The 25709-nt window shown below is 48.8% G+C and overlaps 1 protein-coding gene across 13 annotated transcripts in view; it reads right to left on the reverse strand.

Annotated features, from left to right (window-relative positions):
* Window positions 1-25709, reverse strand: part of Ccdc57 (coiled-coil domain containing 57) — a 106398-nt gene that overhangs the window by 57163 nt on the left and 23526 nt on the right. For 10 of the 13 annotated variants that reach the window (XR_001780052.2, XR_003949508.1, XR_388531.2 and 7 more), the window contains exons 4-12: window positions 20293-20394; window positions 19832-19989; window positions 19625-19699; window positions 18184-18384; window positions 14118-14276; window positions 11566-11728; window positions 10908-11042; window positions 2159-2372; window positions 1542-1694 (exon numbers count right to left, since the gene is read on the reverse strand). Coding sequence is in view for 7 of the 13 variants with exons in the window: in XM_006534233.2 (XP_006534296.1) it covers window positions 1542-1694; window positions 2159-2372; window positions 10908-11042; window positions 11566-11728; window positions 14118-14276; window positions 18184-18384; window positions 19625-19699; window positions 19832-19989; window positions 20293-20394 (1360 nt within the window). In the remaining 6 variants the exon portion in view is untranslated. The other 3 variants (XM_006534234.3, XM_030246322.1, XM_006534240.4) reach the window with 3 other exon arrangements.

Below are 25709 nucleotides of genomic sequence, written 5' to 3' on the forward strand. Positions count from 1 at the left end.
TGCATATCTCTAAGGCCAGAGTAACCCTGGTTCCAAACTCTGACTAGAACATTACAAAAAAGGAAATGTGGGCAAGCCGGGTGCAGCAGCCCATAAGGAAGTGGGCACCACAGTGCCCGGGCTCCTTCACAAGGAAAGGTGGCCTGGCAGGACAGTGTGTTCCACCCTGCTTTGCTCACTAGTCACAACCTGGCACACACATGTCTCTGCAAGGTAAAAAAGAGACAGCCCCTTGGTCAGGGATGTGCTCCTGTCCTTCCTTCCCTCAGATACTAGGGGATGTCCACGGTACCTCAGACATTCTCTCCTTCCTTGTAAAGAATGCAAAGAAGGCCCAGGGCAAGCCTGTTCTAGGAAAGATGTCTGTCCTCTGGGTTCCTGCCCACTGCTTGCATAAGCTCTGCACAAAGCACAGCACATTCCTGGGAAGGGCCGGTGGGTAGACATCTATGGAGAGCCCTGAGGGACCCGGGGACAGTACATGTCTGGGGGTTGGCAGAGGAAGTGCTGCTCAGAACTCCAGGGTCTCAGAGGTCGCAAGATGCCACCAGTATTGGTGCAAGGCCAGGCTGCAGTATTTCACTGTATGAATGACAACTGTCCCTCACAGGCTCAGATGTTTGGACACTTGGTCCCCACTTGGTGGCATTGTTTAGGGAGGTTTAGGATGCGCGGCCTGGATGGAGGAGGTGTCACTGGAGGCTAAAGACTCCAAACGTCTTTCTGCTTTGTGCTGGCAGTTCACGAGGAAGCTCTCACCAGTCTTTCCCAGTCGCCATGCCTGTCTGTTGCCTCCCCTTGTCTCTATAGACTCTAACCCTCTACAACTGTAAACCAAAATAAGGGTTTTCTTCTATAAGATGTTTAATTCGTGGTGTTTGTCTCTGCCTCAAAAACATACCTAATACACTCACTGTGACAGCTAGGGCAGATGAGGATTCATTCCAAAAGCCACAGGAAAGAATGTTCATGTTCACACAGAGCACAAATTCACACTGTAACAGGATGCACCACACAGACTCTGGGACAGCTAACCAGGAAGATAGATTATGTACCCCGTGGAGCTGCCCTGCAAACTGCTGATGGGCAGTGAAACACAACTTAGGCCAAAAGACAGCAGACAAATGCTCAGGAGTCACACACTTCCACTTGCATGAGAAGACAGAGCTCCCACCTGACACTAGAAACTCCCAGGAGCCCCTGTTCTGGAGACTACAGCGTCTGATGATGGCAAAGACTGGGCAGCTAGCTATGCCTGCATTTGGAAGACTTGCCTGAGGGAATTTATCTCAGTTTTCTTTATTCATTTTTTGTTGTTGTTGTTGTTGTGTTGTTTTGTTGAAACAGGGTTTCTCTGTGTAGCCCTGGCTATCCTGGAACTCACTCTGTAGACCAGGCTGGCCTCGAAGTCAGAAATCCGCCTGCCTCTGCCTCCTGAGTGCTGGGATTAAAGTGTGCCACCACCGACCATATATCTTAATTTTCACGCAGTCAGTGTGACTGGGACAGAGAATAAGGTTCAGGCAGCCAGGGACTCTCACCAGCTGCTGCTGCAGAGCTGTGGACACCATGGTGTGGATCAGCAGTGGCCACGGACGTCTTCACTGGCTCTTCTGTGCTTTGTAGTTGTTCCTCCAATGCCTTAAGTTTATGCTTTAGATTTTGCATTTCTGCTTCAAGGGTCAGAACATAATCTGCCAAGACACGAGGGAACAACACAACACACACTCACAGGCACACTTACACCATTGTCTTACTGCCAAAGCTTCAGGGCTCACGGGCTCTCCTCTGCCCCTGATCTCTCTGCACTCCCCGGGACTCTCTGGACCGACTTTCACTTCTCAGCTTAGCCTCCATGTCTTCTAGGAAGGCTTTGGGATCGGGAGTGAGAATTTGCCTGCCTCCACTCCTATAGGCTTGCTGAATGGAGGGGAATAACTCCCATATCAGGTACTGGTCCCTTAGAAGCAATCATGGTGCCCGCTAAGAACAAGACATAGGTGGGGATGCCAACTCAGTTCTCCCATAAGATGCTCCTCCTGAGGAAGGCCTGCCCGGCAACCCTACTGGCACTGCCACGTCCTGCCCAGCCTGACTGCCTAGAGGTCCCCGTGTCCCCGCCGTTCACTCCTTTTTGCCTCCATCTCTCCCAGCTCACCTGGAGGGGTGGAGTCTCCTCCAGCCTTGGGATCAGGGTCTGCATTTGAACACTCTTCTGGCTGGGCAGGGGGGAGATGACCGCTCAGCATCTCCATCTCTCTCCTCATCTGTGAAACAGCGTTCCGCAGACCTGCATTCTGTTCCTGTAGCCTCTGGATCTCAGTAGATGGAGAATCTGCCCTTATTTCTCCTTCATGCTGCTGAGGAGGTACCTGTCAACCATACATGCAGCAAGGGAGAATTATCAGGGACACAAAAGATGAGGTCCTTTGTTCCAGCTCAGCTTGGAGCCATATCCTCTCCTCCAAAACTGCAGTGTGTTGTAGAACACTACCCTCTCACTGCAACAGCCACCATCTTTATCAGAAAAGCTGCTTATTTGAAAGAGACCCCCTCAAGATCAAGATCAGGCTTGTCAACTGATGACACTTTCTCGAAGGTGGGAATGAAGACCCTCACCTCACATTCTGGCCTCTCCTCCTCGAACCCAGTAGTATGCAGTCTTGTCCTAACTACACACGCCTAGAGATGTGTCAGTGTGTACATAGACTGTAGGAGGTTAACTGACGGCAGGGGCTTCTATCTGTACAGCCATGGGAAAGTCATCGTCCACTCTGGGGCTAAATTGGTGGTATGATTGCTCTAGAGTTCCCCATGTGCCTGTAGGTAGCCACTCAGGCATGATTGTGAGAAAGCCCAATAAACTCTCGGGTCCTCCAGCTGGGCTCTGGAAGAATCATACTTTGGTTTGTCATCAAGCACTAGGTGGAGGAGGTAGAAGCTTGTTTGTTTCCCCAGGGGAAAGTCCCTACAACACAATGAGCCTCCTGTATGCCTCGAGGGCCATGTCGATTTGTGAGGCACTACATGAATGACAGGGTCACTCGGTAGTTGGCTTCTCAGACACAGACAAGGGTCACCGGGTCAGGAAGGAGGAAGAGTGTCAGGGGAGCTCTGGGGGGGGGGGTGACAGTTCAGTCACATGCCTATATTTACTGCACCAAAGGCTTTATGAAATCTTTTAATTTTTAAAAAAGATTGACTGACTGACTGATTTGTTTATTTTTATTATTATTATTTTGAGACAGGGTTTCTCTGTATAGCCCTGGCTGTCCTGGAACTCACTTTGTAGACCAGGCTGGCCTCAAACTCAGAAATCCACCTGCCTCTGCCTCCCAAGTGCTGGGATTAAAGGTGTGTGCTACCACTGCCCGGCCAAGATTTATTTATTTTAATTTTTTGTGCATTGGTTTTTTGCCTAGATATATGTCTATGTGAGGTTGTTGGATCCTCTGGAACTGAAGTTACAGACAGCTATGAGCTGCCATGTAGGTTCTGGTAATTGAACCTAGATCCTCTGGAAGAACAGTCAATGCTCTTAACCACTGGGCCAACTCTCCAGCCCTGACTTTATGACTTCTATGAAGTTTTAGAACAGTAAGACAATTCACTGGGTAGAACACAGCTGAAAACAGGAACTACAGTTGCAACAGAAAGCATCCAAACAGGTCAGGTGAGCAGAGCCCCTAGGCCTGGGACAGCATGAGGTGCAGGGAAAACTGACACTCAGAGCAAAAAGGAAAGAAAAAGCAGCTCTGCATGCCCAGAGATGTTCCAGTACCCATCAGTGCAAACTGAGGCTCAGTTACCAGCCTCTCTGGTCATAAGCCAAGGAAGACCCAGCACAGGAGATCCGAGCCAATCTTCTGAGGAAGAGACACACATGTGTCCAACACCACATTTAAAAAAAGATTATTTTTATGTTATATGTATGAGTGTTTTGACTGCAAATATGTATATGCACCACATGTATGCACTATCCACAGAGGCCAGAAGATGGCGCTGAATACCAGGAATTGCATGACAGATGGATGTGAGCAGCCGTGCGGCGCTGGGGACTGAACCCAGGTCCTCTGCAAGAGTGGCAGGAGCAAGAAGTGCTCTGAATTGCTGAGCAACCTCTCCAGCTTCCTAGCCACACCATTTTAACCATGCTTGTGAACAATCTAACAACCTGGCAAGAAAATGACTCAGCACATTAAAGCATGTTACATGACATGCATTCAGATTTTGTTTCTAAGGGATCTCTATGGGGTAGAAATATTTATGGTAGAATTAAAGGAAAAGACAAACTTCCTAGTAAAATGCTCAGCAGAGGCTCAGCCCTCAGACACTGCCCTGCCCCCTGCACTTCTGTCCCCTCATCCCATGACATGTTCAGCCCATTCAGCCCGTTCCATTCACGTCTGTCTGCCTACTTCCCAGGCATGTGGGTTTCAGGAAGTACCGTTAGGGAGCACCCCTTCCCTCCACTGACAAGTGCAGCCCTTCCGAGGCTGAGCTACGTTGGGTCTGTTCTAGGCCTGCATTATCTCAAAGATCCTCTCACTACAGCGCTAACATCCCATCCATCCATCCCACCCTTCTAAAATTACATTCTCTATGTGTGTGTGTGTGTGTGTGTGTGTGTGTGTGTGTGTGTGTGTGTGTATACATGCCACAGCCTGCACATGGAAGTCAGAAGACAGCTTTGGAGAGTTGGTCCTCTCCTTCCACAATGGGTCCTGGGGATCAAGCTCGGGTCTTCAGGTTTAGCAGTAAGCATCCTCACCCACTGAGGCACCTCACTAGCCCAACTAGAGCTTCTTAAGTTGCTGTAAATTGTTTTTTCACTCCTAGAACGAAGTTCTCATGTCTCTTACCCTGAGCCCCAGCTTGCCAGTGCTCGTTTTTAGCCAGACTGGCTGAATGTGCAGCCTGTGGCTGTAACCTTCTAGCCCAGCCTGAGCTCACCCCAGCTCTTACCCCGGACGGGAAGGGCCATCTCGGTTCTCTGCACCACCCAGCCTCCCCGCTATTATGATGACTGGCTGATTCCCCCTCTCTGGCAATGAACAGCACAGTAGCCAGGCCAGGAAACCTGGCGAGAACCTCTGTGAAGCACGGAAAAGCCTGGTCACCCCATGCTGCCTCACATCTGTGACACCAAGCTGGCTAAGAGCCTCTTCTGGCCTCAAGCCGGCTACATCTTCTCCCTCTTAGGATCCCCGAGGTGACAACTGAAACATAAGAGCTACCCTTCTGATCTGCCCTAGATTATGAGTAATGTTCCCACATCACATGTGCCAGATGGGAGCCTGTAAAACGGATGTCACACACAGCCAATCACTGTGTGCTGAGGAAGCCTGTGGTAAATTTGGTGTCAGTCTTTGGTGCAGCACAAGCTCCTGGCTATCCAGAGATAGTCCCTAGGTGCTCCTAGTGGGGCCTGAAGGAGGCTCCCAGGCAATAACATGAAGGCAGCATTTCCTTTGCTGACTTCCACGGCTCCCCAGTAGGGCAGGCTAGGCAACCCTCACCATTCAGTTCAAAGTTTTCTATAATGCTGACAGCGAGGAGCTGGTGAGGGCTTCTCCCTCCTGAGCCCTGGCCCATCACTCTATTCCAAAGCTGTACCTAGGCTTTCGTCTGCAGGCAGATTCTGGGAACTGTACTGGCTGCTTTGGTTGTTGGGACACAGCCAGATATTGTGTCCAAGATCAAGGGTACACTTGAGGAGGTGGGTGGGGTATGGGCTGTTCCTGACTATAGAGCACACTTCTGAAGTTTATTGTTTACTTAACAAAAACCGGGCAACTGATAGGCCTTGCTGACCTGCTTAGCTGGTACTTGGAGACAAATGTATTCTTTTGATTGCCAGCCTAGGGAAAAGTACAAGAAAGCTTCCAGTAAGGGGCCATTGATGAGAATAAGTGCTTTTTCTTCTCTCATCTGTCTACAGTTTTTCCTGTGCTCAGTTTGAGAAGCGCTTCATATATGACTTCACAAAAGCCTACGGGATGGGGTGAGAGGTCCGTGCGTCCCAAAGGCCATCTACCCCTCATCAGCCTCTGATTCTTGTGGCAGAAATGTGAGCAGAGCTGCTCGGGTGTCCTCAGTGCTCCAGCCTTGGGGCAGCTCACCTCATGGGCCCCAGGAGGGTCAGGAGGATCTTCAACCAACTGTTCTGCCATGGGCCAAGTTTGGGAACTGCAGTGTGTGAGAACTCAGAGGGGAGATGTGTTTTGTTGGCAATCTGCTGCTCAGACTTGGTATCCCACAGCATGGCTAAAGGCAAGCAGCCACTGCTAGCTGCCAGCACCAGGGCCATCCTGGGCAGTCACTTCCAGTATGAACACTATCGCCTTGTGCCTTCTGCCTACTCATTGTGATCTGGGAACTTGGCCTTTAATGGAAGGACAGCTTTGTAGGAGAAAGACAAGTCTGAGGCAGGCATCCCTCAGGAAGGGCCCGAAAGAACATCAGTATCGTTACTCCAGAGAACTGGAGAGTGACCTTTTCATAAAGGGGCAGGTGTTTGATACTGGAAAAAAAAAAGACCATGTGATGGAAAGTTTTATGTCAGCATGATACAAACTAAAGTCACCCGAGAGGAGGGAACCTCAGTTGAGAAAATGCCTCCATGGGATCAGGCTGTAGACAGACCTGTAGGTCATTCTCTTCATTATCGATCAATGGGAGAAGGCACAGCCCATTGTGGGTGGTCCTGGGTTCTATAAGAAAGTAGAATGAGCAAGCCAGTAAGCAGCACCCCTTCATGGTCTCTGCATCATTTCCAGGTTCCTGCTCTGCCTGACTTCCTTCAGTGGTGACCAGTGGCATGGAAGAGTAAGCCAAATAAACCCTTTCCTCCCCAACTTGCTTTGGTCACAGCCACAGGAACCCTGAGTAGGACACACCATTAAAGAAGGTCCTAAGAAGGGGTCGCACTAGTGAAGCCTTATCTTCAAATGGACACCGATTAGGAGAGCCCAACGAGAGCCTGCTGAGAGCTAGCCCCAGCTAAGCTTTATCCGTTTTTTGTTGTTGTTGTTGTTTTGGTTTTTCAAGACAGGGTTTCTCTGTGTAGCCCTGGTTGTACTGGAACTCACTCTGTAGACCAGGCTGGCCTCCAACTCAGAAATCTGCCTGCCTTTGCTGGGATTAAAGGCGTGTGCCACCACTGCCCGGTCTCTGTAGGAGTTTCTTACAGCTTCTTCGGGAACATCCGGCCATAAGCTAGGTTCAAACAGCACTATATTCTCTCCTGCTCTGCAGGCCCAAAGCCTGACATCACACTGTGAGGAAAGCTGTGCTGCATCTGAAGGCTGCAGCGGATCTGTTCCAGGGCTTGTCAGAATCTGGTGTTCCTGGGCTTGTAAATTTGTCACTCTAGTATCTCTGCCTTGCCACCAACATGGCCATCCTGTGCATTTATGTGTCCTTCCCTCTAAGGACAGTAGAAGCAGGGTCAAGGATCAGGGGTCAGGGCCACTCTGCCTCCAGCGTGGCTCATCTTAACTCACTACACCCTCAGCAATACAATCTCAGTGAGTCATATTCTGAAGTCTTGGGGTCAAGACTTTAACCTGAGTTTTGTGGGGAATGCAACTCAGTCCACAGGCACCCTGTAACCAGTGTCTGGCTATCGTCACCATGGAACTACTAGGCTCCACTTTGTGGAGGGAAAACCACCTTCTCCATCTCATGTTGCTCAGTAGTTGCCATGTATGAAGTCATGTGTCTTTGGAGAGAATTTTCACTTTTTTTTTTTTTTTGAGACAGGGTTTCTCTGTGTAGCCCTGGCTGTCCTAGAACTCACTTTGTAGACCAGGCTGGCCTAAACTCAAAAATCCGCCTGCCTCTGCCTCCCAAGTGCTGGGATTAAAGGCGTGCACCACCACACCCAGGGAATTTTCACGTCCTACTCAGGACTTGATGATGGAAAGGTCCCAGGCCAGTGAGATGGCTCAGTGGGTAAGACCACTTGACGTGAAAGTCTGGAACATGCATGGTGGAAGGAGAGAACCAATTCCCTAAAGTTGTCCTCCGACTCCACCCAGATGGCGTGCGCACATAATCACACACACAGAAACACAAAATAAATAATATAATAAATAATAATAATTAAAAAGGCCCCATGACTGCATCTTGAAATGTGATTCTGAATATTTGACAGTACGCTCAATTTTTCAAGATTGGCACCACAAACCAATGAGATCAATAAAAGAGGAAGCACTATCTTGTATTTTTAAAATGAAGGCAAGGCAGTGCATGCCATCCTAGCACTTGGGAGGCAGAGGCAAGCAGTTCTCTGTGAGTTCAAATCCTCAAGAGTTTAACACAGTGGTGGGGAATACTTTTAACCCCAGCACTTGGGAGGCAGAGGTACACAGATCTTTGTACATTCAAGGCCAGCCTGGTCTACAGAATGAGTTCCAGGATAGCCAGGGCTACACAGAGAAATCTTATCTTGAGAAAAAAAAAGTTCAGTGCCCTATATAGTGAGTTGCAGGACAGCTAGCTACATAGTGAGTCTCTGTCTCAAAAAACAAACTAACAGACCAAACCAAACCAACAAAAAATAAACAAACCCAAAAGAACCACAAAGCAAAGCAAAGCATCTGGGTTCCTGGTTGGTGGTGATCTGGTTGGTGGTGATGTGATGCTAAGAAGCTGGTATTCCAGCTTCACCCTAGAGCCTGTGTTAACTCTGTCCTCTTAAGCCTTCCTGCTACTTTCTGCTCCAATAGCCAAGAGGCTGCCACCACTACTCACATGCCTGCTTTTCGTGCAGCTATAGCTCCCAGCCGAGAGTACACACAGCCAGCCAGTCTCCTGTGGTTGGACAATTCCCAGGAAGCTAAGATGGGGTCTTTATAGATGCACCGTGACTTCATGTGCTGCTCATGCGCAACACAGGGAACAAACTGCTTCTGGGCTGTGTGCCTCGCAGGACAGTGATATGACTGCGTGCAGTGATGGGTCACTTTCATTTATTTGTGGTGTTGGGGCTCAAGTCTAGGCCTTCGGTCATGCAAGGAAGTGCTCCACCTCTATAGCCTTGCCTATTTAACATCTTCCAGTTTGTTTTTGAGAGAGAACCTTATGAAATCCAGACTAGCCTTGAACTCACGATTGTCTTCCCTCAGTTGCCCGAGTACTGAAATTACAAGTGTGTGCCACCACACCTGCCTAAATCTTAAATAGTGTGTGTGTGTGTGTGTGTGTGTGTGTGTATGTGTATTATATGCTGGTGTGTGCCACGTGAGTATCGATTTGTCCATGTGTTACTGTATGGAGTCAACAGGCAACATCAGATGACTTCTGCATAACTTAGGACCTGGTGCTGGTGAGATGGCTCAGCGGTTAAGAGCACTGACTGCTCTTCCAAAGGTCCTGAGTTCAAATCCCAGCAACCATATGGTGGCTTACAACCATCCATAACAAAAATCTGATGCCCTCTTCTGATGTGTCTGAAGACAGCTACAGTGTAAACACATATAATAAATAAATAAATCTTTAAAATTAAAAAAAAATAACTTAGGACCTTATGATTGTACAGCAAGGACTTTACACATTGAACCATCCCTTCAAATATTCTTATTTTTTTAAAGATTTATTTATTTATTATATGTAAGTACACTGTAGCTGTCTTCAGACACTCCAGAAGAAGGAGTCAGATCTCATTACGGATGGTTGTGAGCCACCATGTGGTTGCTGGGATTTGAACTCAGGACCTTTGGAAGAACAGTCGGGTGCTCTTACCCACTGAGCCATCTCATCAGCCTCCCCTTCAAATATTCTTATTTTTGGTGTGTGTTTAATTTTGGCTTGAGACAGGGTTTCAATGTGTAGCCTTGGCTGGCCTGGAGCTCACTATATAGACCAGGCTGGTCCCAACTCAGAGATCTGCTGGGATTAAAGGGAGCACAAGCATACCTGATCCCTGAAATATCTTAACCATGGCCAGGACCCACAACATGCAGGAGGGAATCCTCCCCAACTGTCCTCCATGCCAGGTGACAGAAGCAAGGTGGCAGTGGAAGAAATCAATGAGGAGAGAAATCAGAACATGGCTGCCTGGGTAGGAAGAGGGGAAGGGAAGGGTAGCGGGGTCTTCACAGGGTGAAGAAATGCTTTCTGGAAGGTATGTGGATAGTTCCCATTGTACTCACTGTTCCAGATGCTAGGGCCTTCATTTTATCACTCTGGGAAGTGAGTTTACCTCATCAAAACTAAACCAAACCAAACCAAAACCCAGAAAGAAAAAAAGCCAAACCATTTGCAGGCCTAGGCTAATGCCCTTCCTATCCTCTCCCAGTCTAAGGCTGTCTCAAGGCCCTCTGGCTTCCACCATGAGCACGCTGGTCTCCACGGCAGCAGTGTGCTCCTCTATGAGGCTGTGAGCTGGGGCTGTCCAGATAGCTGCAGACGCTTGCTGAGCAAGCCCGGCAATCTGAGTTACTTCCCTGAAACCCATATAAGGTGGAAGGAAAGAACCAACTCCACAGAGCTATGCTCTGACCTTCCCATGCGTTCTGTGGCATGCATGTCCTCCCTCGACAATGATAATACATAATAGGAAGTAATATCTAGGAGACTGCGTTGGCAAATTCTCAGTCTAGAAAGGTGGTGATACAGGCTACGTAAGCACTTAACAATGACCGACCAGCTTGAAAGACTCAATAGTGATTTGATATTGCCACCTAGTATGGAGCAGGGCCTGAGCCTTTCTTCAGTGCTGGGTGTGCCATGTATGCTCTGGATGCTGGGTTTTAGAGCTGCAAATGCTAAAGAATGGAGAAGTCTGGACTTGCCCTTGCGGAGCAGCTGTCATCGAAAGGGGGTGGACTGAGAAAGCCTGGCCCGATGTCATGGACACTGAAGTGTGGAGTGAAGGCTCTTCAGGCCAGCAGGGGGCTTACCTGTGCCTCCTGTCCAGGAAGGAGCCCATGTGTACGTAGGGTTTCCATAGCTTGGTCTCGCTCCAGTGACACAGCCTTCAGCAGAGTCTCCTGCTGACGCAGTGCCTTCTCTGTCTCCTGGAGTTTAGCAGCGACCTGTGGAAATAAATGTCCATCTGTGTGTGGGCAGCGCTGTCTTCAGGGACCAGACTCCCTTCTGCCTAAAAAGCAGACAAAAGTGAACAGCCACAAGAGCCAATACATATGTAGCGCTCAAAACAGTAGGTCCACCCTCCACTGGTGGGGGAGGGCTTTCCTGTCCACTTACGGTCCCTAGTTTGCCCTGGTTGGACAGGGCCATCCCAATGGGTAGGGACTGTCTTACCACTCCCAGAACCAGAAACAGTCTCTAAACATGTTTGGGGCTAAGGCAGAGACTTATTTTTGTTTGGCCTGGCCTTGGCTTTGAGCTCTCCTGGGATGTCAGGGTCGCATTCCTACATCAGCATGACCATGACTCGCAGCTATACATGAACTAGGATTTGAGTATGAGCAGTACTGTACAAACCCAGTACTGCTCATCTGAGTATGAGCAGTACTGTACAGTGTTGCTCATGCAAACCCATCCTGTACAGTGTACAGTACCGCTCATGCTCCACACCCAGAGGACCCAACATACCTGATCCCTGGCCTTGGTCAGCCCTTCGATCAAAGTCTCCGATTTCTGGATCTGGTCTCGTTCAATATCATCGCAGCGACGCTGCCAGTCAAGGCCTAGCTGTACCTGTTCACGCTCCAGGCTCTGTCCCCTCTCCACTGCCAGGGACAGCTGCTGCTTGTACCTACAGACACATGCCAATGTCCTGTGTGAACTTCCCTGAGGTCCCTTCAACATGAAGAGCAAAGGTGGGGTGATACGTGAGGGGCTAAACGGTGCTCTGCCCCATCCTTCCCATCTCTCATGTGGCTCGTGCTGAGGACAGACACATGCATGATACAAGGAGAAGCTGTCCTGAGAGAGACCTGGAGAAACAACAGCACCCGTGGACAGATAACCATAGAGGGCAGATATCAAGATTCAACAAACGCTGGAAGAAACAGTGCTGGAGGGAGGTGGCCACACTCGGCAGAGAACCAGTATGTAGTCAGAGGAGGGAGTCTGTCAAACCTAAACCAGGACTGCTGTGTAAATCCTCTGAACAGAGACCTAAAAGGCAAAACTGGAGCATGTGCCTTGGGGATACATAGGCTGAAAAAGCAGGAGGGGCTAAGGGTCCATGCCAGACAGTAATCTGTGGACAGAGGGGAACAAACAGGCCTGTTTCTAGTTGTACATAGGCCAGTGTGGTGGGAAGCCAGTACAACCCTAACACAGGTGCACTTGATGAAAACTTCACATCATCTCTAAAGACAAAGCTGAGGGGAAGCCATGCCCAAGCACAGCTAGAGGTCTCCACACTCCTCTGTAATTGATAGAACCAATAAGCAGATAGCAAGGACATGGGAGAGTGTTATCTACCAGGGTGGTCCAGGTGACATCTTCAGAACCCAGACCACAACAAGGGTATGTTTTATCTTTAAGTCTATTTAGACAGGTATTGGGGCAGAATACATTTCAAATCCATGAAACAGACTGCAGAGGAAATCAATCATGCTAGGTGTATTCTGCGTGTGCAGCATAATTAGGTCAAAATTACTGACAATGGTTCCTGAAGCTAAAGTCAGAGATTAGGCAATATGGTCCTAAGTTATCAACTGACTGGAGAGTTCACAAGGGACAGCACGTTAGCTGAATAACATCAGAGCTTGTTGGGTGTAGCTAGGCTGTGCTAGAAAGGAAACTTCCAACACTAATTACATCTGATAGACGGAAAGATGTCTCAGAGTTAATCATCTTGGCTCTGATATCAGAATTGATCAGAACAACAAACCAAAGCCAAAGGAAATAGGAAATAGAACAACAACCACTACCAACCACCACCACCACAACAACAACAATGGAGAAAATCAAATCCTAAGTTGGTTCTTCACAAAGATCAGCAAAATATTGATAGAACTGATAAGCCTCCAGTGAGGCTGGTCTAAGGTAAAGGGGAGGCCATCAAATGACCAGTGTCATAAGAAGCCTTTGCTATCCACTGACAGGCAGTAAGATTACAGGAACCAGGGACAGGGACAAAGTGGACAGAGGAGATCAAAGTACCAAAATGGACAGAAAAAAAAATCAGAGGAAAACCTAAACAAAACAAAACAAACAGGGCTGGTGTGATGGCTCAGTGGGTAAGAGTACCCGACTGCTCTTCCAAAGGTCCAGTGTTCAAGTCCCAGCAACCACATGGTGGCTCACAACCATCTGTAATGGGATCTGGTGCCCTCTTCTGGAGTGTCTGAAGACAGCTACAGTGTACTTACATATAATAAATAAATAAATCTTAAAAACAAACAAACAAAACAAAACAAACAAACAAACACAAACCAGTGATAAATCCAAAGAAGCTAGGATCAAAAGCCATATTATGGCCGCCATTCAGAAGTCCAGTCCACAAAGGCCCTTCCCCAGGGTGGTCAGGGCTGGCCACAGAGCTGAGGGGTCTGGATGAGACAGAGTGGAGGGTGTGGATGTGTGTGTCCATCTGGATTACATCGTCTGACTTGATGACACTGTAAGAACAGGCCCTTGCTTTCACCAAGTGTAAGTTACTACAATCAACAGGAGAGACAAGCATGGTGGGTTTTGTTTGCTTGCTTGCTTTCTTTCTTTCTTTCTTTCTTTCTTTCTTTCTTTCTTTCTTTCTTTCTCTCTCTTTCTCTCTCTCTCTCTCTTTCTTTCTTTCTTTCTTTCTTTCTTTCTTTTTTCTTTCCCTTGAGATAGGGTCTCTCCATGTAGAGATGGATGTCCTGCAGTGTTATGGGGATCAGGTTGGCCTTGAAATCATGGTACTCTGTCTGCTTCTGCAAGCTGATGGCAGAGGAAGGTGGACATTGCTCGCCACCACACCAGCCCTTGGCTGCTCTCCTTGATCTCCTCATCCCAAAGTCTCTGGACATGCCCTCTGGGCTTGGATGTTTGCTGTCCTTACTACCACCACGATCTGCTTTCAAACCATTGACCATTCCTCCCCCAGGGAATGCAGGGCCAAGTTTGTTTGATGTGGTTTCAATCCTGAGGACCTGTAATGGTTCTTGTCTGCAGGAAACACTCAGCATGGGTGACTGCCTTGGGAATGGTACCTGTCTATGTCCTGTTGGAATCTGGCCACCTGTGCCTTGAGCTTCATCTCTTCTTCCTGCAGCGTGTGAATCTGAAAGTCTTTGGAGACAGTCTCCTTGGACATCTGCGTGATCTGGGCGTCCCAGGCAGCTTTCAGAGCTGCCGCATCTTCACGAAATCTGCACGGGAAGAGTTTGGGAGTGCAGTGAGCGTCTCCTGTTCTCTCTCGTGCTCCCATACAGACCCAGAGGAGCACACACACAGTTGGCCAGCCCTCTCAAAAAGCCACATTAGAAGGCAAACCATTGCCTAATTTAAGACCATGGTTCTACTCAGGAAGAAACATCCAGCAGCCAGCCAAGCTACTGTTAACTAATTGACTATAAAGGGCCAAATTACGCAAGGGGGAAAGGTGATCTGTACACACAGCCTGTGGGACTGAGGAAGTGCTGCTGGTGAGTCACCTCTGCATCTTTCACTGTGCCCAGTCCAGCACCTAACACACTTCAAGAAGACTCTAGAGGCCACACATTAGCTTGACAGTCAAGTGTTGCTGGGCAAACCGCCCAAACACGCAAGCTTTCCCAAAAAACACACATCAAGTGACACTTTCAGGAGAGGCCATCTAACCAAGACCATCCCTGCTCACGGAAAACCTGCCTTTGTCACACGGTGCACCAAAGACCACACCCCTGGGAACAGACCTTCTGGGGCTCTGTGCTGATGGGCTGTCCCGTGTGGGCATGACAAGCAGAAGGTGAGTAGCTGCCCTGAATCAAGAGCCAGGTGTTGAGTCTCAAACCTGCCCTGGAACAGCATGGAGAGCCACTGTGCCACATCTCACACGCTCTGGGAGTACTGAAAACAGGACACACGAGGCAGCCACTTTCAGTCACTTTGGGCAAGCCCACCTGACTCTGCCTTCTGAGCCGGTGTCTGGTACTGAGGAAATGCTCCTGGAAATGCCCTCAGCAACACTTCTCACCAGGCTGCTTCCCAGGCCGGCATTCCCAGGGTCAGCACAGAAACACCTGGTCCAGTGACCTGTGTCCACTGTGGCCTCCTTCACATTCTACCTCCTTTCCCCAACACGTGGCCTGACTTAGCTGCCAGTATGACTACTGCCGTCTTACAGTGAAGACCAGTAGACTCTGACTGCTCCAAGTGGAGCAGACATGCCACTAGCAAACCTGTGTCTTTATCCTAATCATACATGTGTGCAAACCCACCGAGAGGGCAAGCACTGAGCACTGAGGTTGTCACAGAATGCCAGCACATGCTGGACAGAGGTGGACTGGTCACCAAACTCCCCACAAGTAAGAAGAGAGATTCAAATTTGGGTTTTCTGAACATGTTCTTTTGAGATGGGGTTTCAGTTAGCAGCCTAGGCTGGCCTCACCTTAAGAGCTCTGAGATTACAGATACATGTCACCCTGCCCTGTTTTCTACTGTCAGGGAAATGCCCTGTCTGTAGTAGTAACCCCCCCCCCCCTTTTTTTTTTGGTTTTTTTGAGACAGGGTTTCTCTGTGTAGCCCTGGCTGTCCTGGAACTCACTTTGTAGACCAGGCTGGCCTGGATGTGACACACTATAATTCCAGGAAGCTAAGGCTGGAGGATTATGAGTTCCAAGCTAGCCAGGACTATACAGAGTGAGACCCTGTCAAAACACAAAGTCATTTAGTTTAAGGCTTCAAGAGGAGGCAGGAAGCAGCCAGGCTCTGTAGGGCCCTGCCACTGCAAAGGAACAGCAATGAGCCAGCATTCGTTCCTCGAGGCAGCCACAGCACAGCTGGGCATCGTTGGCTCACTATGGTGAGCTGCTTGGGTTTCTTACAAAATAAACCAGAGCACACTGGACTTAACAAAGCAGTACCACCAAGCTTCTCAAAGTACAATTGCTAGTTTTATTTTTACTTTATGTCTGTGGTATTTTGTCTGCATGTGTGTTCCGAGGACTGAACTCGGACCCTTGGAGGAGTAGCCATCACTCTTAAGCACTGAGTTATCTAGCCCATGTAGAATAAGCTTTAATTTCCTGATACTACACAGGTCTAAGAACTACTTCTCCCCATAGTAGAAGTGTAATTTGGGTAGCAATTTGTCTGCTTAAAAAAAAGGGGTGGGGAGTGGGGGCTGGAGAGATGGCTCAGTGGTTAAGATCACTGACTGCTCTTCCAGAGGTCCTGAGTTCAAATCCCAGCAACTACATGGTGGCTCACAACCATCTGTAATGGGATCTGGTGCCCTCTTCTGGTGTGTCTGAAGACAGCTACAGTGTACTCATATACATAAAATAAACAAATCTTTAAAAAAAAAAAAAAAAGAGGGGCTGGTGAGATGGCTCAGCAGGTAAGAGCACCTGACTGTTCTTCCAAAGGTCCTGAGTTCAAATCCCAGCAACCACATGGTGGCTCACAACCATCCCTAACGAGATCTGACTCCCTCTTCTGGTGTGTCTGAAGACAGCTACAGTGTACTTACATATAATAAATAAATAAATCTAAAAAAAAAAAAAAAAGATAAAATACCCTCATCTAAGCCTGGGAATGTTAGCAAATACCCGACTTCAGTGTTCCTTTGAACACTGCGTCCCTGTGTATTTCCTCACTGCCCAGGATGGGGCTCAGCGCCGCACACCCAGTGCTATACCTCTCCAGTGCCCACAGTTCTTGACACGAGGCACAAGCAGAGCAGGTTGTCCAAACACTCTGGCTTGAATTAAATATTGGGAAGGAGCCAGTGTCCTGGAGCACACCTGTAATTCCAGCACTGGGTAGGCTGAGGTGGGAGAATAGAGGCTTCCAAGCCACCTCAGGCTACACAGGGCAGCCATGTCTCAAAAACAAAGCAAAACAAAAACAAACAAACAAAAAAAACCCAGTTAAACCCAGAGCTGTATGGTTTGAATTTCCACCTCTGTTCATGTCCACTAGAGAATTGAAAGCAACATCTATAAAGGACGTCTGCTACCTGCACTAAAGCAGAGTCATTCTTAAGAACAGAGGAGAAACACCCATGTGTACAGAGCAGATAAAAGACTGTGGCCTGTTCACACTGGGATATCAGCCTTAAAGACACAAAGTTTGACTTAACAAGCCACTGCCCTCCATAGCTCAATACTAAAATAGTTAACTCTTGTTAGGCATGGTATTCTTGTGTGTATGCATGTGCAAGAGTGTGAAGGAGGACATGTGTGGTGTGGGTGCATTGCACAGGTCAGAGGTCAACCCTGGGTCGAGATCCTCAGTGGCCATCTGCCTTGAGATAAGGCTCTCCCTGGGACCTACGGCTCACTGACTATGCTGGGCTAGCTGGCAAAGAAGGCCTCCATGGCTTCTGGAGGTCCAGAGGTGTATATTTTGACACAGTCACAGTTTAAAAGAAAATGTCATCCTATGAATGTGGATGACCCTTGAGAACTTGAGTCTCTCTGTGACAGGCCAGACATATAAGGGCAAGTGCCAGAAGATTCCAATTTGTGTGTTGCTCCTAGAGTTAGCAAACTGACAGGCAGTGCCGACTGAAGGCTGCTGGGAGACTGGGGCAGGAGTGGCACCTGGATCCAAATGGGACGAGCACTGCAGACGGACAGATGAAACTGCATTTGCCGTATCCTGATGCCAGTGCTACATACCTATAACCCCAGCAGCACTTAGGAAGTTGAGGCAGGAAAAATAAGTCCAGGGGCGGGGGGGTGGGGGGGGGAGCTATAGTGACACATGCTTGCAGTCCCAACACTTGGGAGGTGGAGGCACACGGATTATAAATCCGAGGCTATCCAAGGTCATAGAACAAGTTCTGGGCCAGGTTTGCACAAATGAGGCTTTGTCTCAGAAAAACAAAAAGTGAAGGCAATAGGTTAACTTTGTTAAATACACTTATCACAAGTAAGCATAAATATAAAACTATATAATTAAAAAGAAAACATTACTAGAAATGGCAGCGGGGTCAGGGGGTCGGGGGTGGGCAGAAAGCCCCTACCCACTGCTTGCAAAATTCCATTCTAAAATGGCCCACATCTGCCTCTGCCTTGGACACAGGCACACGAGGCTGTTGGGCTGGGCCGGCCAGAGGCAGCAGCTCACTTGTCAGTAAGGGCGTTCTTCTCCTTGGCGTCCTCTGCTCTTGTGCACTCAGCCCTGCGCAGTTGTCCCTCCAGGGTTTCACAGAGGAACTGAAGCTCCAGCACCTTGGCGTCCAGCGTCTGCAGCTCCTCTGCATGGGCGCGCTTCACTGCCGCCAGCACTGTGTCTTTCTCCCTGGCTTGACGGTCAAGCTCTTCATGTCTGAAACACAGGGGAGGGTCCCGCGGTGGCTCACTCAGTGCCCTGGAACCTTCCAAAGTGTTTGCCATCCTTTTCTTACACTACAGCTGTCCCTGACAAGATGGCTGACTCTGCAGGAGTAACTTGTGGGCGCGCTAGCTCTTCCCATGTAAGCAGATCTTCTTAGGTGCCGGGCTCTCGGAGGCCCCCAAAGCTCACACAGATACCAAAGCAGATTCACAAAACACTCCTAACAACCTACGCTTGACCAGCCATGGAAAACAGATGCCACCTGCCTCTCAGATGGGCAGACTCCTGAGCACTCCCTTAGTGTATCAGTTTGTCCGTACTGCACAAATAGTGGCATGAGAAAACACAAGAGAAAATTTCTTCCCCTCCCAAGTGTAACTGGGCAGCCTGAGTGTGTGGTGTGTGGTAGCTACAGTTACTGTTCCCTTTAGAAGAGAGAGTAAATGCGTCTTGCTGAGTCCACACTGAGCTTCCAGCTGGCATCCCCGCCCCACTCCTCGTTGACCGACTCCTTACTGTCCCAGCACCTCCCGAACCCTGCAGTACTGGGGGGAGGAGCAATGCTTTAACTGCATGGCTGAAGCTCCGCCTTGAGGCAGCACACCACCACTTCCTGGGTGTCCCAGACCTGGCAACGTGAAGAGCCTGCTGCAGTCAGAGGGACAGAATCCAGAGTCTACATCAGCAATAGTAGGGGGACATCAGCATGGCAAAGCTTGAGGCGATCGTCTAAAACTTATACACTAGCTAGTAAGACAGCCAAGGTCTAAATGTTAACGCTTAATTTTTAAATACTTATTTACCTAGTATGGAGGCATATGTGTGGAGTCAGTTCTCTCCTTTTACCACATGGGTTCCAGGGATGGAACTCAGGTCACCAGCTATGGTGACAAGTGACTTTATCCACAAAGCCATCTCATTTACCCATAAAAGTTAAAATTTAACTAAGGTTATATTTTTAAAAGCCTGTTTTAGACACTGGAGACTAAATCCAGAGTTTTCAACATTCTTAGTTTGTGTTTTATCAATGACCTGAATTGGACTCTTGGTCCTTAAAAAGTTTAAGCTTGGAGACACCGGATGCCTAACCCTCTCTGAGGAAGGAGAGCATGGTGCCAGCCACAGCAGCGTCCCAGCTCAGGCTGCCCGCCCACCTGCCACAGGGCTCTTGTCTCCAGTAAGCAAGATCTAGACTCTTTTCCAGTGGCACCACCCAGGCAGAAATACGCACTTCCTCCTGAAAGTCTCCTCAGCTTTCTTCTTGGCCAGCTGTGCCGAGTAAAGCTTCTTCTCCAAGCCCTTTATCCTAAACAGAAACCGTATCAGTAAAGAGCAGTTACGTAAGAGATCAAAGAGTAGAACGGAAAGATGCCAGGAAGGCAACGCCACCAGATCTAGTCCTTACGGCCACAATGCCTGGAGAACAGAACCTACGCACCGAGCGTCCTTCACGGCCTCCAGATCCTGGAGTTCCCGGGCACGCTCCTGCAGCTTCCTCTCTAATTCCACGTGTTCTGCTTCTGCCTTCTGCAGACTCTCTGCTGCCCGTGCTCCAGCGTCTCTCAGAGCTTGCAGCTCTTTGTTTAGTAGTTTTATCTGAGAAAGATTGAAAAGTTCCAGGAGAGGAGATGGGTAAAAGGAACAGTGTGAAGCCTGGCGTGGTCCCAGCGCTCGGCAGGCACAGGCAGGCGGAGCTCTAAGTTCAAGGCCAGCCTGGTCTACAGAGTGAGTTCCAAGATAGACGGGACTACACAGAGAAACCCTGTCTCAACAAACAAACAAACAAACAGACAGACTGACTGACTGACTGACTGACTAACAAAGGAACAGCATGGTATTCTGCAGCACTGGGTAATTAAAGTTGCAATGGTGATTCGAAGCCCAGGGCCAGCCAGTTACCTTGAGCTCATGTGTCAGGACTACGTTGCTCATGTCGTCAGCCCTCAGCTGGAACTCATGCTCTCTTCTCTGCATTTTAGATTCAAACTCCAGCAGCAGCTCCTGGGACAAAAGAGCCAGGAGTGAAGGAGAGTGGCTGCCGCCAAGGCCTCAGCTTAGGTGTGAGACTGACACACAGTGTGAATCACGGTTTTATACTACAAACAAAGTTTTCTGTTCTACAGATAAACTGCTTACCTCTATTTCCCTACCACCACTCTTCAATATCTGTACATCTATACACGCTTTTAATCCCAGCACTCAGGAGGCAGAGGCAAGCGGATTTCTGAGTTTGAGGCCAGCCTGGTCTACAGAGTGAGTTCTAGGACAGCCAAGGCTACACAGAGAAACCCTGTCTCGAAAAACAAACAAAACCAACCAACCAACCAACGACAGAACAACAAAAATTCTCAGGTAAAATGGGGTCATAGATGAAACCATTTTAAGAAGCCTCTCTCTGAGGGATGACTGTAACTCTTGCAGTTCGGTGAGCACCCAGGTTGCAGCCATTGCTGTCAGGCTAGCATATATTCCCTTCTGCAAACTTCCTTCTCATTTCTGACATGATGAGGTCTGCCACGGGGTCCTCGGTTGATACGAGAGTTTGGATCCTCCAGTTACTAGCAAGCCAAAAAACCTAATTTCTATATTTCTGGGGCCAGGTACTTAATCTCATTTTTGATCAGCACAGAGCCAGAGCCCCTGGAAGGACTGAGTGCTCAGGCACATATGCCAGCCCTAGTCCTGGGCCCTGCCCTGCCCTGCCCTCCACCAGACTCCAGCCCTGAAGGACAGACTGAGGGAGGACAGATGCAGCTCTGAGGGAGTTGTCCCCACCCTTACCCCATGAAGCACCATCCAGCCCTGGTAGACAGGTGCACTGTGTGAGTTCTGCAGCAACAGGTCTCACTTTCTGGCTCAGGAAACTGCAGAAAGCACAACTAGAAGTTATATTTCACTTTTTCAATCCCTTGAAAGGTAAATGTGAAATATATAGTCACGTGAGTGACCCTTATTGGAATTAGAATATTAAAATCATTACTATAATTATAAAATCATGGCTGAATGCTTGCCTGTTATGTGTGGTGCCTTGGGTTCTATTCCAAGCATAGGGACAAATGAAAGACAAAAGGAAGGAAAGAAGAAAGAAAGGAAGGAAGGGAGGGAGGGAGGGAGGGAGGGAGGGAGGGAGGGAAAAAGGAAAGGAAAGGAGAAGAGAGGAGAAGGGAGGGGAGAGGGGAAGGGAGGGGAGAGGAGAGGAGGGGAGGGGAGAGGAGAGAAGGATGGTGAGTTAGTAGAACCTACCTGTAAACAGAGAACCTGGGAGGCAAAGATAGAGAAGATCCCCTCAAGTTCTGGGCAGCCTTGGCTACATGTTAGGAATCTGTCTCAAAGGACAAAACCAAAGCAACCAACTAACCAAACAGCAACAAATCCACAGAATTTGAAACAGTTTTTTCTGAACAAAATCCACAGAGGAAGTTCTGCAGGTTGTGGCCACCAGAGAGCAGAGTTCCATGCTAAGTCAAGCCTGTGCTGCCACCTTCTGGTCTTGCTGGACAGTGTGACAGGCAGCCATGACCTGTCTCCACTGTGCTCTTGTCAATGTTCTGGGGACCGTGTCTCTGGATAAACCATGGGACCTCACACAACAGTCTGTCACTCTGTCTCCTTGCACACATTCTTTGTCTCAACAACTGGCAGTCATCCTCTGTGGCACCTGCCTCTTCCATCAGGCCCATCAGAGCTCAGGGTCAGATGTCCCCACTGGCTCCCCTTCTGGGCATGCTCATATCTGCAGGGGCCTACTACCCCATCAGCCTGCTGGCTACTTCTCCCATGCCTGGCCCAGTAAGTCCGCAATCATGTATGTCACTGCTCTACACAAACACTCAACAGTTTCCCATGGTGCCAAAGTCTTTAAAGGCTCTGAAGGCCGAGCTCCACTTTGGACATTCGTCCTCTGAACTTGAACTCTATCTTCTAGGTATCTCCGAGCACATGGGCAGGTTCTTGTCTTCCTCCTCCTGAACTCTCTTCTGCACCCTCACCAACGTCTGTGGCTCCTCTTGCCCACTCACTGTACTTGACTCCTGACCCTCCCGTCTCATCACATCTATAGGCAGTTAACTGTCTCAAGGTGTTCTTCCCTCTATAAGGGCAAGCATGGCAGGTATGACTGACAGGCATGACAGGTATGACAGGAATGACAGGGATCCGTGCGCAATCCCAAGCCTGAAGAGCTACCAGCATGCAGCATGCATTCAGAAACATTTCTGAAATGAGTGGGTAAATTTCCTCCAATGTCTTGTGAGCCTGTGACTATCCAATAAGAAAAAGGATTTTCTCTGGTTCACAGTACGTGATAACTGACCAGTCAGTTACTAGTTATAAACTTGCCTCAACTTATAAGAGAAAAATCATTATTTCATTGAATTGGTTCTATTTACAAGGGTGACCAACATGTGAGATTCTGGCCCAACAACAGAAAAGAGCAATTGAGCAAAAGAGTTGTTGGTCTTTAAGATTCTGTGTTAACACAACTCTCTGCTCACAACTACCCAGAAGGCCAAGACTGTTCCAGGCCAGATCAGGCTGCTATAGGCAGACTGCCCCGGGCTGCAGAAGGCTGCCTCAGGCTGGCTATTCCAACCCACCAGGGGCAGACCTTTCCCTAGCCTCCTGCGGCAGAGCTGGCACAGTAGCATGTAAGGCTTGGTGCTTCCAGAGATAGGGCTAGGGACACCTGAGTGTGCTCCACTGAGTCTGCACAAACTAATCACTCAGCCGCCTTTCCCAGCTAGAGACTCTCTTGAAGCTCCCTTGGTGACTTTGGTACCACTGCGAGAGTGTCATTTCTTAGACACAACAGTTGCTGAGTTGTTTTTGGTGGTTGTGTTGCTGCTAACTTTTTAGACAGGTTCTCATTTTGTAGGCCAAGTTGGCCTTAAACTCACAGTGATTCCCCTGCCTCAGCCTCCCAAGTATTTATTAAGATTTCTTGCTACTTTGAACCACCACATCTGGTACAATTAATCTTTTCTTGACTACATTATTTCCAGGCTTTGGCTCAATGTGCAAGACTCTTGGCTGTTTCCGAAGTCAAACTGGTCATTCCCACTCCACTCCGCATTCTCTTAAAGGCACGATCGACCGCTCATCAGACCCAGATAGATGCCCTGACAGGGAAAGCTAGGTGGGAACGGCAGGAGGTGATAGAGACCTCAGGCGATGGGTAGGGTGAGCAGGAAAAAAGAGTTCTTGGGAGGCAGGCTTCTCCTCCCACCCCCCAGACAGGGTTTCTCTGTGTAGCCCTGGCTGTCCTGGAACTCACTTTGTAGACCAGGCTGGCCTCGAATTCAGAAATCCGTCTGCCTCTGCCTCCTGAGTGCTGGGATTAAAGGCATCTAAAGTCATCTAGAAGCTCGTTTAATTAGGGGAAACAAAGGTTATTTAGGCCTTTGGGGGGTGAGTAGGGGCTGGGGGATGAACTGGGCCAGGGTACTGGAAATGCCTTATTTGCAAAAGGAGGAGTTCCAGGTGATGACCTTATAAGGAGAGAGGAAGTTTAACCTGTGTCTTGGCCACCAGGCTATGTGACTACCTCAAAGGTCACAGGGATCAAAGCATGGGTCTATGTGTGCTGGGACTTGCGGACCCACGGCAGGTTTATAAGAGGTTCTGTCTTGAGAACTGCTCTTCTCAGTGTGTCAGATCCTCTGGAACTGGAGTTACAGACAATTGTGAGCTGCTCTGTGGGTGCTGGGAACTGAACTCAGCTCCCCTGGAAGAACAGCCAGTGCTCTTAACTGCTGAGCCATCATCTCTTCAGTCCCTAGAAGTACATATTCACACACCTGGATACAGCTACTGAGATGGTAAATGTCTCTTCCTCTGTCCATAAGGTCCAGTAGTAGTAGTCTTGCTTTTGGCTGGCAAGGCTGAAATATATCTGCACTATCCTACCTGAGGCTTTTATTGGCTCCCAGATCCATTCTGCAGTTTAGCTCACAGGGATCTTGACTTTTCCACATGAGGGCCTCACATTGGTCTGTCACACTGTCCTCGCTTGCTTCTGTTACTGTGATAAAACACTTGATCAAAACCAGCTTGGGGAGCAAGGGCTCGCTCAGTAAGAGGTTCTATACAGTCCATCATTAAGAAGCCAACACAGGAAGAAGCAGACACCATGGAGAAATGCTGCTTGTTGACTTGTTGGCTTCCCCTGGACTGCTCTTTCTTCTACAGCCCAGGATCACCTGCCCAAGGCTGGCACTGCCCACAGTGAGCTGGGGCCCTCGTTAACTAGCAATCAAGACAATGTCCCACACGTGCCATTGGCCAATCTGATGAAAGCAACTCTCTGTCAGAGACCATCCCGTGAGAAAGTGAGCCCTTCACAATCTCCCTAGCAGGCCAAATGGCCTTGTACTGAGAGCTGGTTGTCACCCCCCTTTCCTCCCTATTCCTTTCCTGGCACCTGAGGCTGTAAAAGCTGAATTATAGTCCCCTCTTCCCTATCTCTTCCTGAGTTCCCATGCCATCCAAGGACATGAGTTACGCCTGAGCCTAGCCTGACCCCCAAGGCTGTCAAGGAGGATCGATGTTCCAGAGATAAGATCCAGAGTGCCCGCTGCCTGGCGCCTGACTTCGGCCCCCATGTCAGCAGATGCCCACTTCTTTGTTCTTTGTATAATTCTCCCTCGACCCCTCCCATATTCCCCGCGATGTATGCTTTAAAAAGAAGGCACCTCAGCCTAATAAACGAGACCTTGATAGGTTCAATCTACTTGGTCCTCCGACTCTTCTTTCTTTTACTCCCATTTCCTTCCAGGTTTGCGGTCCCCCTCGCACCCACGAATAACTGAGTCCCGCGGGACGGGATAAGTGGCGCCCAACGTGGGGCGAGGTCCGGATCGTAATTCCTAATCAGTGGAGGTTCCAGAGAAGTTCGTCGCGACCCCAAGAATTTAAAAGTAGTGAAGGACACCTTCCGCTGCTCACGGAAGAGCGAGAAGTCCTTGGTGAGTTGAGTCATCTCCACTTCAGGTTATGGGACATAAGCTATCTAAAGAGGTAGCCTTCATCAAAGGTTTCAAGATAGCTCTCAGAGAAAGAAGAGTACGAGTTAAAAAACAAGATTAGATAGACTTTTTTTTTTTTCATAGACCAGGTATGTCCATGGTTTATTATAGATGAAGCAGAGATACGTTGTAAAAAATGGTGAAAGGTAGGTAGAGATTTAAATGATAAACTAGCTAATGAGGGTCCCGATGTGGTCCCTGCAACTGTCTTTTCTGTCCCGATGCAGTCCCTACAACTGTTTTTTTCTTATTGAAAAGTAACTATCAAAAGCAGCCATTGTACCTCCTCTCCCT

Source organism: Mus musculus, chromosome 11 (genome assembly GCF_000001635.26).
Source record: "Mus musculus strain C57BL/6J chromosome 11, GRCm38.p6 C57BL/6J".
In the NCBI taxonomy this organism is placed as follows: Eukaryota; Metazoa; Chordata; class Mammalia; order Rodentia; family Muridae; genus Mus; species Mus musculus.